We start from the raw sequence: 17,126 nt of genomic DNA on the forward strand, positions 1-17,126 counted from the left end.
TGAGTCAGAGACATGGGCCAGAGAGACACAGGCAGGGACCCAAAGGCACAGGGAACACAGAGATTCACAGGAAGAAGTGCACAGAAAGAGGGAATAGAAAGACAGATATACACGGTGAGGCAGAGATGAGCTTACCCAGGAAGAGAGAAATAAGGACCAACGGGGAGAGAGTGGCAGAGACACAAAGAGACCACACACACACACACACACACACACACACACACACACACACACACACACACACACGAGCTAGGAAGATAAAGACAGACACAGAGCTAAGACACAAGGGGCTTCCCTGCTGGTCCAGTGGCTAACACGCCGTGCCCTCAATGAAGAGGGCCCAGTTTCAATCCCTGGTCAGGGGACTAGATCCCACATGCCACAACTACTCAAGGCAGTCATATAAATAAATATTTAAAGAAGAAGAAGACAGAAACTGAGTCACAGATAAGCACAGGGAGACCTGGGGACAAGACACCCACAGACAGACGCTAAGAGAGGCCAATGTGCAGAGACACCCAGAGAAACGCAGAGAGAAGAACCGGCAGACAGACAGGCGGAGTGAAGAATTCAGAGACACAGAGGTGCGGAGAGAGGCGAAAGAGAGCCCCAGAGTCAACCCCCAAGAAACAGGGAGACAGAGGCACTGAGAAGCCCAGAGGGGTGAGGAACCCCTAGAGTTCAAGGTCGTGGCTCGCCTGGGAAAGGGGAGGGGGATACCAAAAAAGATCAGCGTCAGATGGAGGTGGGGGGGTGAGGTCCCGCAGAGTCTGACACCGCCCTCCCCCACCCCCTCACACACCTGCTGCCCTGCTTTAGCGCCTGTTGTCACCAGAGTGGAATCCTGGTGGCAGACAAAGAGATGGGGGTGGGGAGGGGGTACAGAAAGACGGACGGAGACAGAGGTGGGGAGAAGCTGAGAGAGACCCACACAGACAAACAGATGGAGAGTCACGGAGACAGAGGAGAGACAGACAAGGAACTGTGTATGTGAGGTGGATGCCCAGAGACAGAGAGAAAGCGCCCCTTTCATGGAGGGATAAAATCTCCCTTGGACCCCTTTCATCAATGAACCGCCTCCAAGGACCAGCTGTAGGGCTGAGCCCAGCGACTTCAGAGCACAGGGTGCCGGGGCCGGGGAGGGGGAAGCCCGAGGGTGACCTGACCCAGCCCGGGCTTCCTGGACAATGCTTTTGGGATGAGGGAGAGGCCTTGGAACAGCCAGGAGTGCCTGGAACCCTAAAGTGGAGCCAGAGCCGGGGGTGGGGGGGGGGGGGGGGGGGGGTAGGGGCGGGCAGGGCCACCTCTGAGCTGGGCTGAGACTTTGAGGAAAGGAATCCTCTCCCCCTTCCCCTCCCCCTGGGGCGGGGCTCAACCTCTGGCTATAAACTGGGGTGCTTCAGCCTGCCCAGCAAGATTTCTCCCCACCACTCTCTCACACCTTTGCTGACCCAGACTCAGGTAACAGCCCCCCCGCAATCTCCAGGGGTGTCCTCGGGGGAGGGGGCAGAGGGATGGGAGACATGAGAGGTGAGGATGAGAGGTATGGAGGCAGGGAGGTAGGGAGGTATGGGAATTTGAGGGGGCCAGGCTCCGGGGACTGGGGATAGAGCGGGGAATGTATGAGGATTTTGGGGGGTTATACAATTTAGGGGTGCCAGCATTTGGGTATCCCAGAATAGAACTCCTTAGGGCCTTGGAGCTGTGAATCCGAGGGAATCTCAGAAATTGAGAGTCCCTGAGCTTGGATGGCAGATGGTCTGGGTGTCAGGACTGGGGGTCAGTGTCTGCGAATTTAGGACTTAAAGTCACAGAATCTGAGGCCTCATGGCTGGAGGTAATATAATTTGTAGTATCATATTGGGTGTAGCATCAATCAGGCCTCTGAATTTGGGTGTACAGATTTTTGGGGTCTCATAATCTTGAGGTTTCAGAATTTAGGTCAAGACCTAAGGGATCAAGATTTTAGGGTGTCTGGGCTCACAACCTGCAGTGTCCACAGTTGGGGGGAGAGGTCTCAGAATCTGGAGATACCAGGACTTGCTGGTTTTCAGAATTCGTCAGTTAGGATCTGTGTGTATTGGGGTTTGGGGAGGTCTCAATCTGGACACCTTGGGGATTTCAGATATGGGGGGGTCTTAGTATTTAGGGGTCAGGGTGAGGCCTGGGGACAGAAGCTGCTCTTGTGTGTCCTGTCCCCTCTGTGGCAATGGATGAAGGTGAAAGGAGGTGACAGGTGGGCACATAACCCGCCAAAGGGGAGGGGGCCCTGGGGGTGGGAGAGGACGGTGGGGGTGATTAATTCTCCCAGAACCACCCCCCCGCCGCCCTCAAATACTTCTCAGGAGATGTCCTCTGTGTCACCCGATGTGACATCCCCCCAAAATAGACCCTGGGGGGCGGGACAGCTATTGTCTTCAGGCCACTGTCCCTTCCCAAATACCTTCTCCTAATCCCGACCCAGATCAGGTTCCCACCGACTTGTCATAAGACAAAAGGAGACAGCTGTGGAGAGGGGCGGGGCTGCAGCCCTCGGCTCGGCCCCACCTTACCCCCAGTGCCCGGATCACTGGAACAGGAGGTTGAGGAGTTGGGGGGCCCAAGCCCTCCTCCCTCAGACCCGGGGGTCCAGACCCCCAACCCCTCCTCTCTCAGACCAGGGGTCCAGTCCCCCGGGCCCTCCTCCCTCAGACCCTGGGGTCCAGGCCCCCAGCCACACGTCCTTCTGAACCGCACCCCATTGGGCCTGTTCTCTGCTGTCTGTAGGTCATACCAGGACCCCAGGATGTCGGACGCCGAAGAGCAGGAATATGAAGAGTGAGTGATGCCGGCGGGAGGGCTGGGGGCCTGGAGTGGCGGAGACCCCTCCCGCCTCCAAGGCTCCTAATTCTCTCCCTCCCTCCCTCTTTCCTTCCCACCCGGGTCCTCAGGGAGCAGCCTGAAGGTGAGTGGGGCGCGTGCTGACCTTGGGGGGGGGTGGGATTGGGGGCGCCTTCGGGCATCTTAGCCCACCCCGCCCGACGCCCGCGCTCCTGGTTCGCACAGCCAGTGCGTGGGAAGCGCTCTCGGGTCCATTTGCCGCGGAGGCCCCGAGGTGCCCCCCTGTCGGTCTCGGATCGGACTCGACCCCACCCCGCTTCTCTCTGGGCCCCCATCTGGCGGCCCCCACGCCTCCCCGGGGCCCCTAACGCCGCGCCCTCTGTCCCCCACCCCTTGCAGAAGAGGAGGCCGCCGAGGAGGAGGAGGAAGGTGAGGCGCCGCACTCCGCAGGTCGGAGCCGGACCGCAGGGCCAGGGCCGGGGCCGGGGCGGGGGCGGGGACTCTCGGCCGGGGCGCGGGCGGCCGGGCGGGCTCAGCCTCAGCTCCTCTAACAGCCTCTCCCCTCTCTCCCCTCCCCGCCCCCCGCGTCCGCGCGCGGCCGCTCCCCTTCCCGGCCCCCCACCCCTTCGCTTCTCCTGCGCCCCCTCCCAGCCGCCGAGGAGCCGGAGCCGGCGGCAGAGCGAGGTAACCGCGGCTGCTTCGCTTCCGGAGAGCGATCCCGGGGCCTCGGGGCCCCGACCTCCGCGAGGACCCGCTCCGCACCCCCCAACCCGCGCCCGGCCCGGCCCGGCCCTTTAAGCCTGGAGCGCGCTCGCGCCCTCTGCTGGCCGCGAAGGGAACCAGCCTCGCGGAGGCTTTAACCCGTTCCCTTCCGTCTTAAAGGGACCGACACCCAAGCCTTCTTCCCCAGATTGGAGGGACACGCACAGAAGGGTTGGGTGTTTGCGGAGAGGCACCCCTCCCTCCCTCTCGTCTTCTCCTGTCCCTTACTTTTCTCCTTCATATACATTCAAAGGTTGGGGCCTGGGTTGCCTTAGGGGCTAGCGATGGTCGGGGGTGGGGGGGGGAGGGGGTCTGGATTCCTGTGTCTCTGGCGGGCAAGAGGGCCGAGGACACGACCCCTGGGTCACCGAGCGAAGAGAGGGCTGGGGGCCTCCCTGCACTGCTAGGCCTCGATGGAGGGGGTAGGAGCTCTGGGTGTGTAGGACGAGGGGCGGGGTCGGGGGTTGCTTTTGTTTTGTTTCCTTATGGTCTGAAGGTTTGGACACCTGGGTTCCCAGCGATGGGGGAGGGGGACCCCCCACACCAGTTCTGAATGTATATCTGATGCGTGTGACCCTCTCCCTCCTAAAGGCCACCCTGATTTCCCTTATCCTTTTTTACCTCCCAACCCCTCCCCTGGAGCTGCAGGAGAAGGGAAGTGGGCTGGAGGGAACCACGGCTCAGGGAGGGGGGGGCCTCCTTTGGATATGTCGTGTCCACCCCCCCCCCCACGAACTCTTGCTAATTATCTCTTTGTATCCCCCTCACCAGAAGAGGAGCGCCCCAAACCAAGGTGAGATCCTAGGAGGGTGGGGGTCCCCATCACATCCCCTTAAGTATATCCCCCACCTCCAGAGACAGGGTGCAAGAGAGGCAGAGGAGAGTGGGGAAACGGAAGCACAGGAAAGGGCAGTGATTTCCGCAAACATTTCTGTGGAACTTTCCACTTTGGTGTTTGGCGAGAGGCAGACTCTGCCTGCCCTGTTGGTGAAAGTAGACCCAGATCCAGCGACTGTAGCACAGTTGCTTGCTTGCTCTTTGTGACCCCATGGACTATAGCCCACCAGGCTCCTCTGTCCATGGGATTATTCCAGGCAAGAATACTGGAGTGGGTTGCCATGCCCTCCTCCAGGGGATCTTCCAGATCCAGGGGTCGAATTCGCATCTCCTACATCTCCTGCATTGGCAGGTGGATCCTTTACTGCTGAGCCACCCAGGGAAGCCCATGGTAGCACAGAGGAGGGGACTATCTCTGCCCTAGGCAATCAAGGAATCCCAGGGGAGGTGATGCCTGAGAGACAAGGAGTTTGCTAGCTGAAGGAGGTATAAGGGAGATGGTAGATGAAGAAGTGAGTGGTGTGTGCAAGGTCCAGTGTTTCAGGGGCAGATACAAACACAGGAGGATCCAAACTAGGCAGGCCACTGGAGTCGAGAGCTCACGGAGGGGAGAGAGGAGCCCTGGAGGGTGTAATATTGGGACCAAAGCTTGGCAGTGCAGGACTTCCCTGGCAGTCCAGTGGTTTTAAGACTACGCTCCCAATGCAGTGAGTGTGGGTTTGATCCCTGCTTGGGGAACTAAGATCCCACATACTGTAAAGTGCAGCTAAAAACTGAAACGAACAAAACAAACCCAAAGCTTAGAGATGCAAGGAGGCAGCAATTTGAGCAGAAGAAGTGGAAATCCTTGGGGCCTGTGCGGACAGTGTGAATTTCAGAGGGATGGGGCCATGGAGGCCAGGGCACTGGGGAGCCTGCGGAGGGTTTTGAGCAGAGGGGACACAGGGTTGATCTGGGTGAGAGCCAGGTGGGCAGGAAAGCACAGGTGTGCTTCGGCATCAGGAGGCCTTGTTTGGGCAGGGAAGTTCCCAGGGGCGGCTGTGGGGTGGTATATCAAGGGAAGGGTATTGCAGGCAGGGCAAACAGCATGTGCAAATGCCCGGGGGCATTGGGGTGCATGACACAGCCAGGGAACTGAGGGGCGAGGTGAGGCCTAAGCTGGGGCAGAGGGCTGAGGGTAGAAAGGGTCCACCAACTGAGAGACCCCCAGGGTTTGGTGGTGTTCTGCCATAGCACGTGACGTGTGGGCTCTTGACTCTGAGACCAGGGATGGAACCCACACCTCCTGCAGTGGGAGCACAGTCTTAAGCACCGGGCTTCCAGGGAAGTCCCAAGAACCCCAGGTTGAGGAGCTCAGTTGGGGCAGGGTTTGTGCAAAGACGGGAAATGTTCAGGAGGCATCTATTCACTGGTGTCTGAGGTTTGAGAGTCTCCTCGAGACAGAGGCGAATCCTTAGTAAATGATGGCAATTGAAGTCACAGGAATGAATGACTGACCTATGAATGAATCGAATGAATCAAAGGGCAAAACTCCCACCAAGGGACACGAGGACAGAGATGGGACAGGCAGAGAAATAGGAAGCGAGTCAGGAGGAGGCGCTGTCTCAGAAATCAAAGAAGAGTGCACTTCCCTGGTGGTCTGAGGGTTAAGATTCTGCCCTCCCAGTGCAGGGGGCTTGGGTTCAAATCTTGAGCAGGGAATTGACCCACATGCTGCACCATGCAGCTAAAAAAATAAATTAAAAAAAATAATAAAGAAAGAAAATTCTAAGAAATGGGAGGACCCTGGGGTTGGAAATCAAGGGCAGCCCCTCATAGCCGCACCACCCAATACAAGTACAACGCAAGCCACATATGTAACTGAATTATTATTATTTTTTTGCTAGCTGCATTTAAAAAAAGTAAAATGGGTAAAATGAATCCCAATAGCATATTTTACTCAACCCGTTGTACCTGAAATCGCATCGTTGGGACACTAAGCCATATTAACGTCCTTAGTGAAACATTTTACATTCTTTGGTTCCACCGAGTCTGTGGAATCAGGGCCTGCCTCTCACCGCAGCCCGTCCGATGCGGACCGGCCGCACCGCAGGCGCTCAGGACCCACGTGAGGCTGATGCTGCCCCGCGGGAAGGTCAGGGCACTCAGCTTTCTCCTCTTCTGTTCTCGCAGCCGTCCCGTGGTACCTCCTCTGATCCCGCCAAAGATCCCAGAGGGGGAGCGTGTGGACTTCGATGTAAGTAACGGACGCCCCATCCCGGGCGGGGCTGCTAAGCCCTTAGGGCGAGAATCAGGAAGCGGCGCCCCTCCCTTCTTCTTCTTTCCTTTCCTTTTTTTTTTTTTTTTTTTTGGTCTTTTTCCTTTTGTGTGCTTGCTTTTCTACTCTCCCTGAATTGCGTCCTCGCCGCCCGCTAGGGTCAGAGCCCGGTGTTCGCTGCCATCTGCTGGACATCGAGCGCACGGCAGCCGTCTGTCCCAGCGGACGGTCAACCCACCAACTCTTGCGGTCAAGGGGTGCCCCTCCTGACGCTTCTCAGAGGGCTGAGACGCTGAGGGGCTGGCGCCTTCTCGGGGTACCCCCTGGGGATGACCAGGCTCCCGCCCTTCGTCCCCCCAGGACATCCACCGGAAGCGCATGGAAAAGGACCTGCTGGAGCTGCAGACGCTCATCGACGTCCACTTTGAGCAGCGGAAGAAAGAGGAAGAGGAGCTGGTGGCGCTGAAAGAGCGCATCGTGAGTGGAGGGCGGTGCGGTTGCCCCAGTTCGCCCCTCGCCTCCCAGCCTCTGGGTCCTGGGATATACGGAGCACGGTCGCCATCCAGTGCAGACCCAAGGCTGAAACTTTCCGGATCGCACCGAAGTTGATGCTCGTCTCCACTCCTGACCTGACCTGGGAAGGGATAAGGGGGTGCGTGGTGGTCCCTGCACCCGCTCAGCCCTCTGTCTCCTCCAGGAGCGGCGCCGGGCCGAGAGAGCCGAGCAACAGCGCTTCAGAACCGAGAAGGAGCGCGAGCGTCAGGCCAAGCTGGCGGTGGGTGCCTCCCCTCCTCCCTGCCTCCCCTTCTCCCGGGAACGGTTTTCCATTCATGATCTCTGTGACCCCAAGAAAGTCCACATGCGTATTATCCATGGATCTTGCTGTTGGAAGGGAGGGAAACCCCAACCCAACTGAATTTAGCGGAAAGAGAGTTTTATTGGCTTATATAACTAAATTGCCTAAGGCAGGGTCTGCTTCAGGCATGGCTGGATCAAGGGACTTAAATACTATCACAAAGACCCAGCTTTTCTCTGTCCGTCCTTTGGCCTATATTTATGTGGAAAATGTGTCCAGGAGGGTGCCAAGCATGTTCCTGGTCTGAGCCCTGAAAATCCTGACTCCTGTCAATCTTAGGCAGGAGTGACCAATGTCCAGCTGCAGGTCTGGCTTAAACTCCTCTTTGTCTCTGGCACAAATCCTAGGATGTTTTCAGATTGTTTACCTGCCATTGTGGAATGAACCACTGGCTGGTTGGGAGAGAGTGAGTAGAACTTTCCCATTGCTTTTGGCCTTGGAAGCATGACCTGACTTGAAATCAGGCATGACTCACTCATTTTTTTTTTTTTTTTGGCCGCACCTCACAGCATGTGGGATCTTAGTTCCAGGGGTCGAACCCGTGCCTCCTGCCGTGGAAGTGCAGATTCTTAACCACTGGACCACCAGGGAAATCCCTCAAGCCATTTTTAAAGAACAGGAATTGGGTGGTGTGGTAGACAAAGGACTGGTCTCCCAAAGATGTCTGCTTCTGGATTCCCAGAGACTATGACTGTGGGACCCTACACGAGGAAAGGGACTTTGCAGAGTTGATTACATTAAAGATCCAGAGATGGCGAGATCCTCCTGGATTTTCTGGGTGAGCCCAGCATTATCACAAGGTCCCTACATGGGGACCTTTGCAGATGGAGGAAGGGGACCTGAGCCAAGGGATGCAGGCAGCCCTGAGAAGCTGGAAAAGGGAAGTGGGTGACTCTCCGCTCACGCCTCCAGAAGGAGGCTGTGTGCCCCTTGACGTAGCCCTGGAGACCTGCTGCAGACTCCCGACCTGCAGAAGTACAAGATGATAAACTGACATTGCTTTAAGCCACTATGTTTGCAGATTACAGCGGTGAGAGGAAGCGCATTCAGGTGGGGAATTATGGGCAAGCCCTGCACCATCATGCCCACCCTGCCTGCGCCTCCAGTGGGGAGTAGGCTTTGGTCGGGGTGAACGTCTAATTCTGGAACACACAATGCAGACTTTCTGGATGTAGTCACGCCTCAGTGAAGGCTTTTTGGAGCCCCTTCCTCAGGCTCAAGGCCAAGAGCCTCTTGATTCTGCCCCCGCCCCCAACTCCCATGACCAGTTACCCTCTTTGTCCCTCTGAGGAAAGTCATTCTCTCGTGATACTAGAGGAGAGTAAGTTTCAGAGAGAGCCGGTACCTACACGGAGGTCATAACAGCAGATCGCCACTGGCCATGGCAGGCTGGAGCACGCAGAGAAAAGCAAGCCTATCCCTCTCACCCAGCTTCAGTTTTCCTGGGGGTGGGGGCAGCATATTAAGGCTCAGAGTTGACAAAGGACTGGCCGGTGGTCACACACCCAGGCCTGGAAGGGCCAGGAGGACGTATCTGCATCCTTGTCTGTTCTGAAATTGACCTTGTCTCTCGTGAGCTTCCCTCATGGCTCAGACAGTGAAGAATCTACCTACAATGCAGGAGGCTGGGGTTTGATCCCTGGGTTGGGAAGATCCCCTGGAGAAGAGAATGGCAACCCATCCAGTGTTCTTGCCTGGAGACTCCCATGGACAGAGGAGCCTGGAGGGCTGCAGTTCACGGGGTCGCAGAGAGTCGGACACGACTGAAGCGGCTAACACTCACTTTCTCACGCTTGAGTCTGATTGACCCTGATTCACCCAAGGCAGAATCGGCCTCCCCCACGCCCCCCTCAGGCGCCCTCCCGGCTCAGTCCAGGGGGGTGGGGGAGGCCCAGGGGTGAACCCTGTTCTTCCCACAGGAGGAGAAGATGCGGAAGGAAGAGGAGGAGGCCAAGAAGCGGGCTGAGGACGACGCCAAGAAGAAGAAGGTTCTCTCCAACATGGGCGCCCATTTTGGGGGTTACCTGGTCAAGGTGAGTTCAGCCTGCTGGGGCCTGAGGTCTGGGCTCCCAGGGAGGCAACTGGGGTCTGAGGAGGAGGGGATGGGGTCTGGACCCCCGGGTCTGAGGGCGGAGGGGCGGGGGCCTGGACCCCCGGGTCTGAGGGCAGAGGGGCGGGGTCCTGGACACCCCTGTCTGAGGGAGGAGGGGATGGGGTCTGGACCCCCGGGTCTGAGCGGGGAGGGGCTGGGGAGCCACCCCCACCTCATGGTGCCCCCTTCCCACCCTCAGGCAGAACAGAAGCGAGGGAAGCGTCAGACGGGGCGGGAGATGAAATTGCGGATCCTGTCTGAACGGAAGAAGCCTCTGAACATCGACCACATGGGAGAAGAACAGCTCCGGTATGCGGCAGGGGCCCGGGTGTCAGACAGGCAGATGGGGTGACCCTGGCCCGGGTCTGAGAGGGCGGAGACCCCGGCGCTTTGTGACTTTGTGCAAGGGTTCCCCCCTCTCTGGGCCACTCCCCTGTGGAGGGTCACTGATGCAGGACCTGTGTTTTTGGTGCCAAGACCTGTAGAGCCTGGGAGATGACAGGAAACCAGAGCATGGGGCTGACCAAGATTGAGGCGGTCATGTTGTTCTGATGATGTCCCTCGGGAATTCCAAACGGGCTCCATCTTCTGCCCAAGTTAAAGCCAGACACGCTGGCCACAATTTCCCAGGCAAATCTCTTCCGGACGGACCCCTGTCTCTCCCTTCACAGCTCACTATGGGCACAGCCTGCCTCTCAGGATAAGCCCCCAGAGGGAAGGCTGGGGAGGGTCTTCCCTTGGGGGCCTCCTCTGTGTCTTAGGGGCCCAGGCACGGCCCTTAAAGTCAGAAACACCCACCACCCCAGAGGCGGCGTGGTGAGGGGACTTGGAGCTCAACACCTGAGACCGCTTGCAGGGGCTCAGTGCCAGCTCCACCGCCTAAGCTGTGTGATCTTAGGCACGTTGTTACCTCCTCTGAGCCTTGCTTTCCTCACTGGTAAAAGGAGGCTGTGATGAGTCTACATTACGGAGCAGCAAAAGGTCAGTGAGCAGGAGCCCCGTATGGAGGGCTTGCAGCTCTGTGAGGGAGATACCATTATACTGTTATCACCCTGTTAGAGACAACAAACCAGAACATTAAAAAAACCAACAAACGAAAAAAGGCACAGAGAGGTGAAGGAACCTTTCCAGGGTTGCACAGCTTGCAGGCACAAGAGTGGGGATTGGAACCCAGGAAGTCTGGTGTGGTAGTCTGTGTTCTTCTTCACGTATTTACGAAGGGGCATGATGGTAAATGCTTCCCAAGTGGATCTCCAGAGGCTAAAAGTCCACATCTTAGTGTTTGCTCATTTCCATGGCGTGAAAGCTCCCAGGATGCTGATTTCAAACCCCCAGCATGAGGACCCTGCGCTCAGAGTTGGGGGATGGATATTCAGAGTCGGCTCCAGCCCCCTCCCTCCCAGGAAACATTATCGCAGGGCCTGGACTAAATAGTATGTCGCTAACGTTCCTTTTCCTCCTCTCTCCACCCTACACCACACGTCTGCTCGTCGTTTGGGTCCACTGATAATTTTGGAGGATCTCAAGTTACTTAAGTTTTATTTATTCGATAGAGATCATATGATGGTCTATAAAAATTTAAAATAAAATACACCACAGAAGAGAGAGCATTTGAAAACCATTAGCTGGCAAAAGACAACCATTAACTGGAAAAAGAAAACACAGAATACTAGTAAGAATTGAAAGAGTAGTAACAACTAGCTTTATCAACTGTTTGTTATGTGCCAGGTACTTTATACCTGTTCTCTCATCCTCTAATGGCTCAAGGCATTGTCAGTTCAGAATAAGTTTAGCCTCTAATAATTGAGATACGACTATAGCAGCCTAACACATAGAGGTTTGTTTCCTTACATAGAAGGAATCTGTAGTCCACAGCTGGTATGGCAATTCTACAAAACGATTAAAGACTCAGACTCCTATTGTCCTGCTCCACTGCTTTTACTCCAACATTTCCATCGTCCAAATCACCTCATGGTCAAATGTGGCCGCTGGTGCTCCAGCCAGCACATCCAAGCAGCAGAAAGAAATTGCAAGGCAAGACCCACAAAGGCTTACCTGGAAGCTCCACTCGATGACCTACTTTCATCCACTGGCCGCCCTACCTGCAAGGGAGATTGGGGAGAGTAGTAACAGAGCCTCCTGCAAAAAGTTCTAAGGAGGAAAGGGAGAAGGGGTGTGGATGGGACAACCCACAACTTCTTCACCATTTTCTTTTTTCTTCTTCACCATTTTCTTTCTGCATTTTTCTGGAGAGGGAAACAGGATCCTCGGGGCAGTCACTTGGCCAATAGTCACAAGCCAGAGAATGCCAGAGCTGATGTTTGAACCTAGGCTTTCTGACTCCAGGACCGGGCCCCTTAGCCACGCTATCATTGTCCGTTAGAGAGACAGGGACGGAGAAGCGGGCAGAGATTTAAAGACCCCTTGCTGCAATCCGCTTTGCATAGTAACAAAAGGGCCCCAAATTAACACAATGGCACCAGTAAAGCCAAACTCAAAGGGTTCCCTCAGCCCCTCTGGGCCTGGGCCCGGCCTGGCTCCCTTCCCTGACAGTCCTTCTGCCTGGCCAGGGAGAAGGCCCAGGAACTGTCGGACTGGATCCACCAACTGGAGTCAGAGAAGTTTGACCTGATGGCGAAGCTGAAGCAGCAGAAATATGAGGTGAGACCCGTGTTTGCTAGAGGCTGGGCCGGGCTGGGGCTGGGGGCTGGGGCTGGGGGCTGGAGGCTGGGCCAGGCCAGGCTGGGGCTGGGGGCTGGGGGCTGGGCCAGGCCAGGCTGGGGCTGGGGGCTGGGGGCTGGCTTGGGTTGGGTCGGGGCAGGGGGTGCCTCTCCCTCTAGCTCTGCCAACACCTCCCTCTGGTCTCCACAGATCAACGTCCTGTACAACCGCATCAGCCACGCCCAGAAGTTGTAAGTGTGAATGGAGCCTGGGCCCCACACCCCTCCCTCTGACTCTCTCTCCTGCTGCCCCGACTCCGTTTCATCCCCGACCACCCTTTCTTGGGGGCTCTGTCTCCATCCCTCTTTCTCTGGAACGTTCTCGTAACCTGTCCTTTTCTCTCCATCTCTGGTTCTCTTCTGGGGTCTCAATCCCCCTTTCTATGTCCCTCTAAATCACTGGTCCTCCAGGCGGGGGGTGGTGATCTCCCCCCTCCACCTGACCCAGAGGACATCAGGTGATGTCCAGAACACGTTTGGGGAGGGGGTCCTAGTGGCCCCTGCTGGGTGGAGCTCAGGGCCCCTGTTCAGTGTCCTGGGATGCTCAGGACGGCCCCCAAATGCCACTGGTGCTGACATCGAGAAGCGCGGCTTTTGCTGTGTTTCTTGCTGTCTCCCACTCCCCTTCCCTCCCTCTCTCCATCTTCTCTCCGCCTCAAGTCTCCATCTTTCTCTTCCCCCCAGCCTCCCCGGCCCTCTCTGTCACTCTCCCCTTCCTGCCCCCAGCTCTGTATCCATAACCATTTATCAGCGGCCACGTGAACATCCTGAGCTGGCCCAGGGATATCACCTCCCGCCCGTTGGAGGGCCGGAGACCGCTAATCGCGCCACCCCAGGCAGCGAACCCCCCACGAGCAGACAGTGGCGGACCTCTTCCCGTGGCGGGGAGGGCGGGGCCCATCTCAGAGGTGGGTGGGGAGGCGCTCCTTCCTAACACCCCTCCTCCTCCTCCTCCAGCCGGAAGGGGGCCGGGAAGGGCCGCGTCGGAGGCCGCTGGAAGTGAGGAGCTGGGCACAGCGCCCCCGCCCCCTCGAGGCACCTGGGAGCCCTTGGCGTGTGCGTCCATCAGGGGCTTGAAATAAATGCTCCCCCTGCCGCGAGTGCTTGAGTTCTGTGTTGTTATGAACGCGCAGCTGGCCATGGGGAGGCCACCAGCTCACAGCTGCTGGGGGAATCCTCTCAACAATCGTGAGGACCTTGTGTAAGGCTGACCCCTCACCCGCAGCTGGTGGCCGTGCAAACCGGTGCGACCGCTCTGGAAAGGAGTCTGGCAGGTCTTCAAACAGTGAACCGCAGCATTACCATTTGTTGTTGTTTAGTTGCTCAGTTGTGTCCGAGTCTTTGCGACCCCGTGGACTGTAGCCCGCCAGGCTTCTCTGTCCATGGGATTCTCCAGGCGAGAACACTGGAGTGGGTTGCCATTTCCTTCTCCAGGGGATCTTCCCGACCCGGGGATCAAACCCACTTCTCCTGCATTGCTAGGTGGAATCTTTACCGCTGAGCCATAGGCCCTGGCAATTCTGCCCCAAGAGAACGGAAAAGATGTATTCTCGCGAACACGTGTACAGGATTCTCAGCAGCAGCATAGCTCAGGATCCCCAAGAGGTGAAAACAACCCAAACGTCCGTCCACCAGTGAACAGATGCGAGGGAATACTATTCAGCTGTAAAGAGGAATGAGGCTCTGGCACAGGCTTCAGTGTAGATGAGCCTGCCAATCAGAATGAAGGCAGCCAGATGCAAATGGCCACACATTGCGAGATCCCGTTGACGCGAAATTTCTAGAAGGCAAATCCACAGAGGCAGGGAGTAGTGGTGGTCTCCAGGGATGCAGGGGAAGAAAGGAGTGGGGGAGGGTAATGGCTAAAAGGAATGGTGCTTCTTATGGGGGTGATAGAGTGTTCTGGCATTACAACCTTGTAAACAGACTAGAAAAAAAAAAAACCCTCTGATCACATTACTATTAATAGATATAAAGTAGATAACGAACAAGGACCTGCTATAGAGCATAGGGAACTCTGCTCAATGCATTGTAGTAGTTAGTTACAGGCCAGTAGTTAGGACTCCGGGCTTCCACTGCCAGGGGCTTGGGTTCAATCCCTGGTTGGGGAACTATGATCCCGAAAGCCACACGACGCAGCCAAAAAAAGAAAAAAACCCAAACTAATAACCTATAAGGGAAAAGAATCTGAAAAAGAATATATATATAAAATTGGGTCACTTTGCTCTACACCTGAAACACAACATTGTAAGTTAACTATACTTCAATTTTTTAAAATGGCTAAAAAATAAATAAAAGCACTATGTATGGTTCTTGGAGAAAAAAAAAAACAAAAAACAAAACAGAAATCCAAAAGTGGATAAGCCTAAAAAAACCAACAAGCCTGCCATCAGGTACTGAGGTTCCCCCTGCCTTCCTGCTTGGCTTCCCCCTGTGAGGTCGCAGACTGGTCCCGAGATGATTTCTGGAGCTCTGTGCCATCCCATCTGCTTCCCAGAAGGCAGGCAGGAGAAGAGGAGAACCAGAAAGGTGCACCTCTTGGCTGAATCTAACCGCTTTCCAAAGCTTTCCTGGACAGCTTCCCTCCCCCCCACCCCACCCCAGTCGTGCTCACTTACATCTTATCTCTGCCCCGACTGCAAAGATGACTAGGTCTCCTGCTGGTTCTGCAGCCACCTGGGTGCTTTGCTGCTCCAAACAAAAGCAGGCTTCTCATTTTTGAGGAAGGACGCAGTAGTGATGGGCAGGCAGCTGTCGGTCTCTGACCCACTCTCCCGCCACCCACATATAGAGTCCCCCTGTCTGGAACACACTCCCAGGCTCCCCTCGGACGAAAGCCCAGGGTGTTTGGGAGGCAGATCAGCTGTCTGTCTGGCTTGGGTGTGTCTCCGGGTGGTTTGACATTATATAAATGCAAAGACGAGCTCTCCCTCTCTAGCTAGCCCATGGTGGTAGAGATGGAACAGGGCCATTGTAATACTGGTAATTTAGAAACAAACCTTCCACGTGGGAAAAGAGGAGAGAGAGCAGCACAGTGAAGTCATTGGGGCAGAGCAGAGATCTTAGCTTCAGATCCGGAAAATCTGGAAACCTGGTTCTAGATTTTGGGTAAAATCTGTTTTTTTATAAGCACCGTGGTCCCTGACACTGCAAGGGGGAGGGCTTCTTTCTGGGCCCGTGTCCTTGGATAACCTTTGGGAAGATGCCATTCTTGAGATGGTTGTCAATTTCAAAGCCCGTTGGCATGCGTCTGAGGACACAGCGGATATTTTCGTGTGTTGAAAGTCACAGCAGGTCAGCCATGGGGTGCCTTTCGCAATATAATTCTCTCTCTTTTTAACAATTAATTAATCGATATTTATTTTGGCTGTTCACTGCTCTTCATGGCAGTGTGGCTTCTCTAGCTGTTTGCGTTCTCAGTACTTGCTGTATGTAGGATCTTAGTTCCCCGATCAGGGATCGAACCCATGTCCTCTTCACTGGGAGCATGGACCAGCAGGGAAGTCCTAACAATATAATTCTATCTTAAACGTAAAAGGTTCCTTTGTGCAAATAACTCTTTCAAGGACAGTTAAAATAGAAATTAGAACTGACTTCTACTATGCTTACCCCTGTTTTCTCACAGAATAGAGGAGTCAACTTGATACTTTGTGAATGTCCTCTTGCATCCCTTTATCTGAACCATCTTTATGAGGTCCGTTTTTCTGCCTCTTGCAGGGAAAAAGGGAACATGTTATCTTTCCAAGGCTATTTTCACCAGCTGTGAGGAGGTTAAGCATCAACATTCCAGTGCTAGCATTGAGAGAAAACAGCAGGCTTGAGAAGTAAAAAAAAACCTTCACCATGGAAAAGAGAAGGGCAGAAGAGAATTGTAATGAGTAAAATATAAAAATGCCTGTACAGAGTCAACGTCTACCTACGAGACAGGCCAGGTACACGGTCACAACAGCTCCTGGAGGCAGAAATTAAGAGAGTAAGCCTAGGTCCTAGATCAGACCCCACAGTTGGAAGTGTCAAGAGACAAGATCAAGTCCAGGAATGCCTAAACCAGAGCTGTAATTCTTACCCATTGTAGTAGAATAGAATTTGTTAAACAGAGGTTCAAGTCTAAATGCAGCAGTCAACCTAAAGATTGCGAACAAAACTTCACGGTGGGAGCATGTCCCATAGTAGGTTGTGTGGGTTGAGCAGATACTCCAAATTGTGTCTCCCGTAAATAAAAATCATAAAACTATAGACATATTTACATCACAGCTCACAGACACAATGAACACAAGCTTCCAAAAACAGCATACACCCGGCTACAGACACGACCACAAATACACACATCACAGTTGTGCGCAGGTATAGAGACACCCATAACTGAAGACACCCTAACAACATCCACACCATTCAAGCTGCCTGGAGAAGAAGGTGGGTGTATAGGTTGAATGGAAAGTGTGGGATCGAAGGACTACATATCCCCAAAGTCACCCGAACTGCTAACCCTTTTGTATCTGTTAGGTAGTTAGAATAGGGAAAAGGCGTCCAGGATGACGGTGGCTAAAAGACCTGGAAGGGAAAAGCCTGCGAAAATAGAACAAAGGAAGGTCCGAGAACCGGAGTGAGAATCTCAGGGAAAACAAATGGCACTCCTGGCTGGCCCAATTTGCACAGGACAGGCCCAGGGAGAGAGAAACATATAAAAAGAGGAGCCAAAGCTCTCTTCTCCCTCTCTCTCCCGCGCGCTGGGGCGCTCTTCTTTTCACGTCTTTGGGTCGACATGCCCTCACACCTCGAAAA

At 55.1% G+C, this 17,126-nt stretch overlaps 1 protein-coding gene across 3 annotated transcripts; it reads left to right on the top strand.

The window, feature by feature from the left end:
* The first annotated feature begins 1,369 nt into the window (after positions 1-1,369).
* On the top strand, positions 1,370-13,444 carry TNNT1 (troponin T1, slow skeletal type). Of its 3 annotated transcripts, XM_043900230.1 has the most exons (14): positions 1,370-1,461; positions 2,767-2,817; positions 2,931-2,944; positions 3,220-3,249; positions 3,472-3,504; positions 4,354-4,375; positions 6,592-6,655; positions 7,037-7,153; positions 7,374-7,451; positions 9,452-9,565; positions 9,824-9,933; positions 12,195-12,285; positions 12,496-12,536; positions 13,302-13,444. In XM_043900230.1, the coding sequence occupies exons 2-14, from the start codon at positions 2,786-2,788 to the stop codon at positions 13,345-13,347; spliced, it is 792 nt and encodes a 263-aa protein (XP_043756165.1). In that variant the 5' UTR covers positions 1,370-1,461; positions 2,767-2,785; the 3' UTR covers positions 13,348-13,444. The 3 variants fall into 3 exon arrangements, with proteins under 3 accessions (XP_043756165.1, XP_043756166.1, XP_043756167.1); XM_043900231.1 differs by lacking the exon at positions 3,472-3,504 and having other exon boundaries at positions 3,220-3,270; XM_043900232.1 differs by lacking the exon at positions 3,472-3,504.
* Positions 13,445-17,126: the final 3,682 nt, after the last annotated feature.

This window comes from Cervus elaphus, chromosome 4 (genome assembly GCF_910594005.1).
Source record: "Cervus elaphus chromosome 4, mCerEla1.1, whole genome shotgun sequence".
Lineage (NCBI taxonomy): Eukaryota > Metazoa > Chordata > Mammalia > Artiodactyla > Cervidae > Cervus > Cervus elaphus.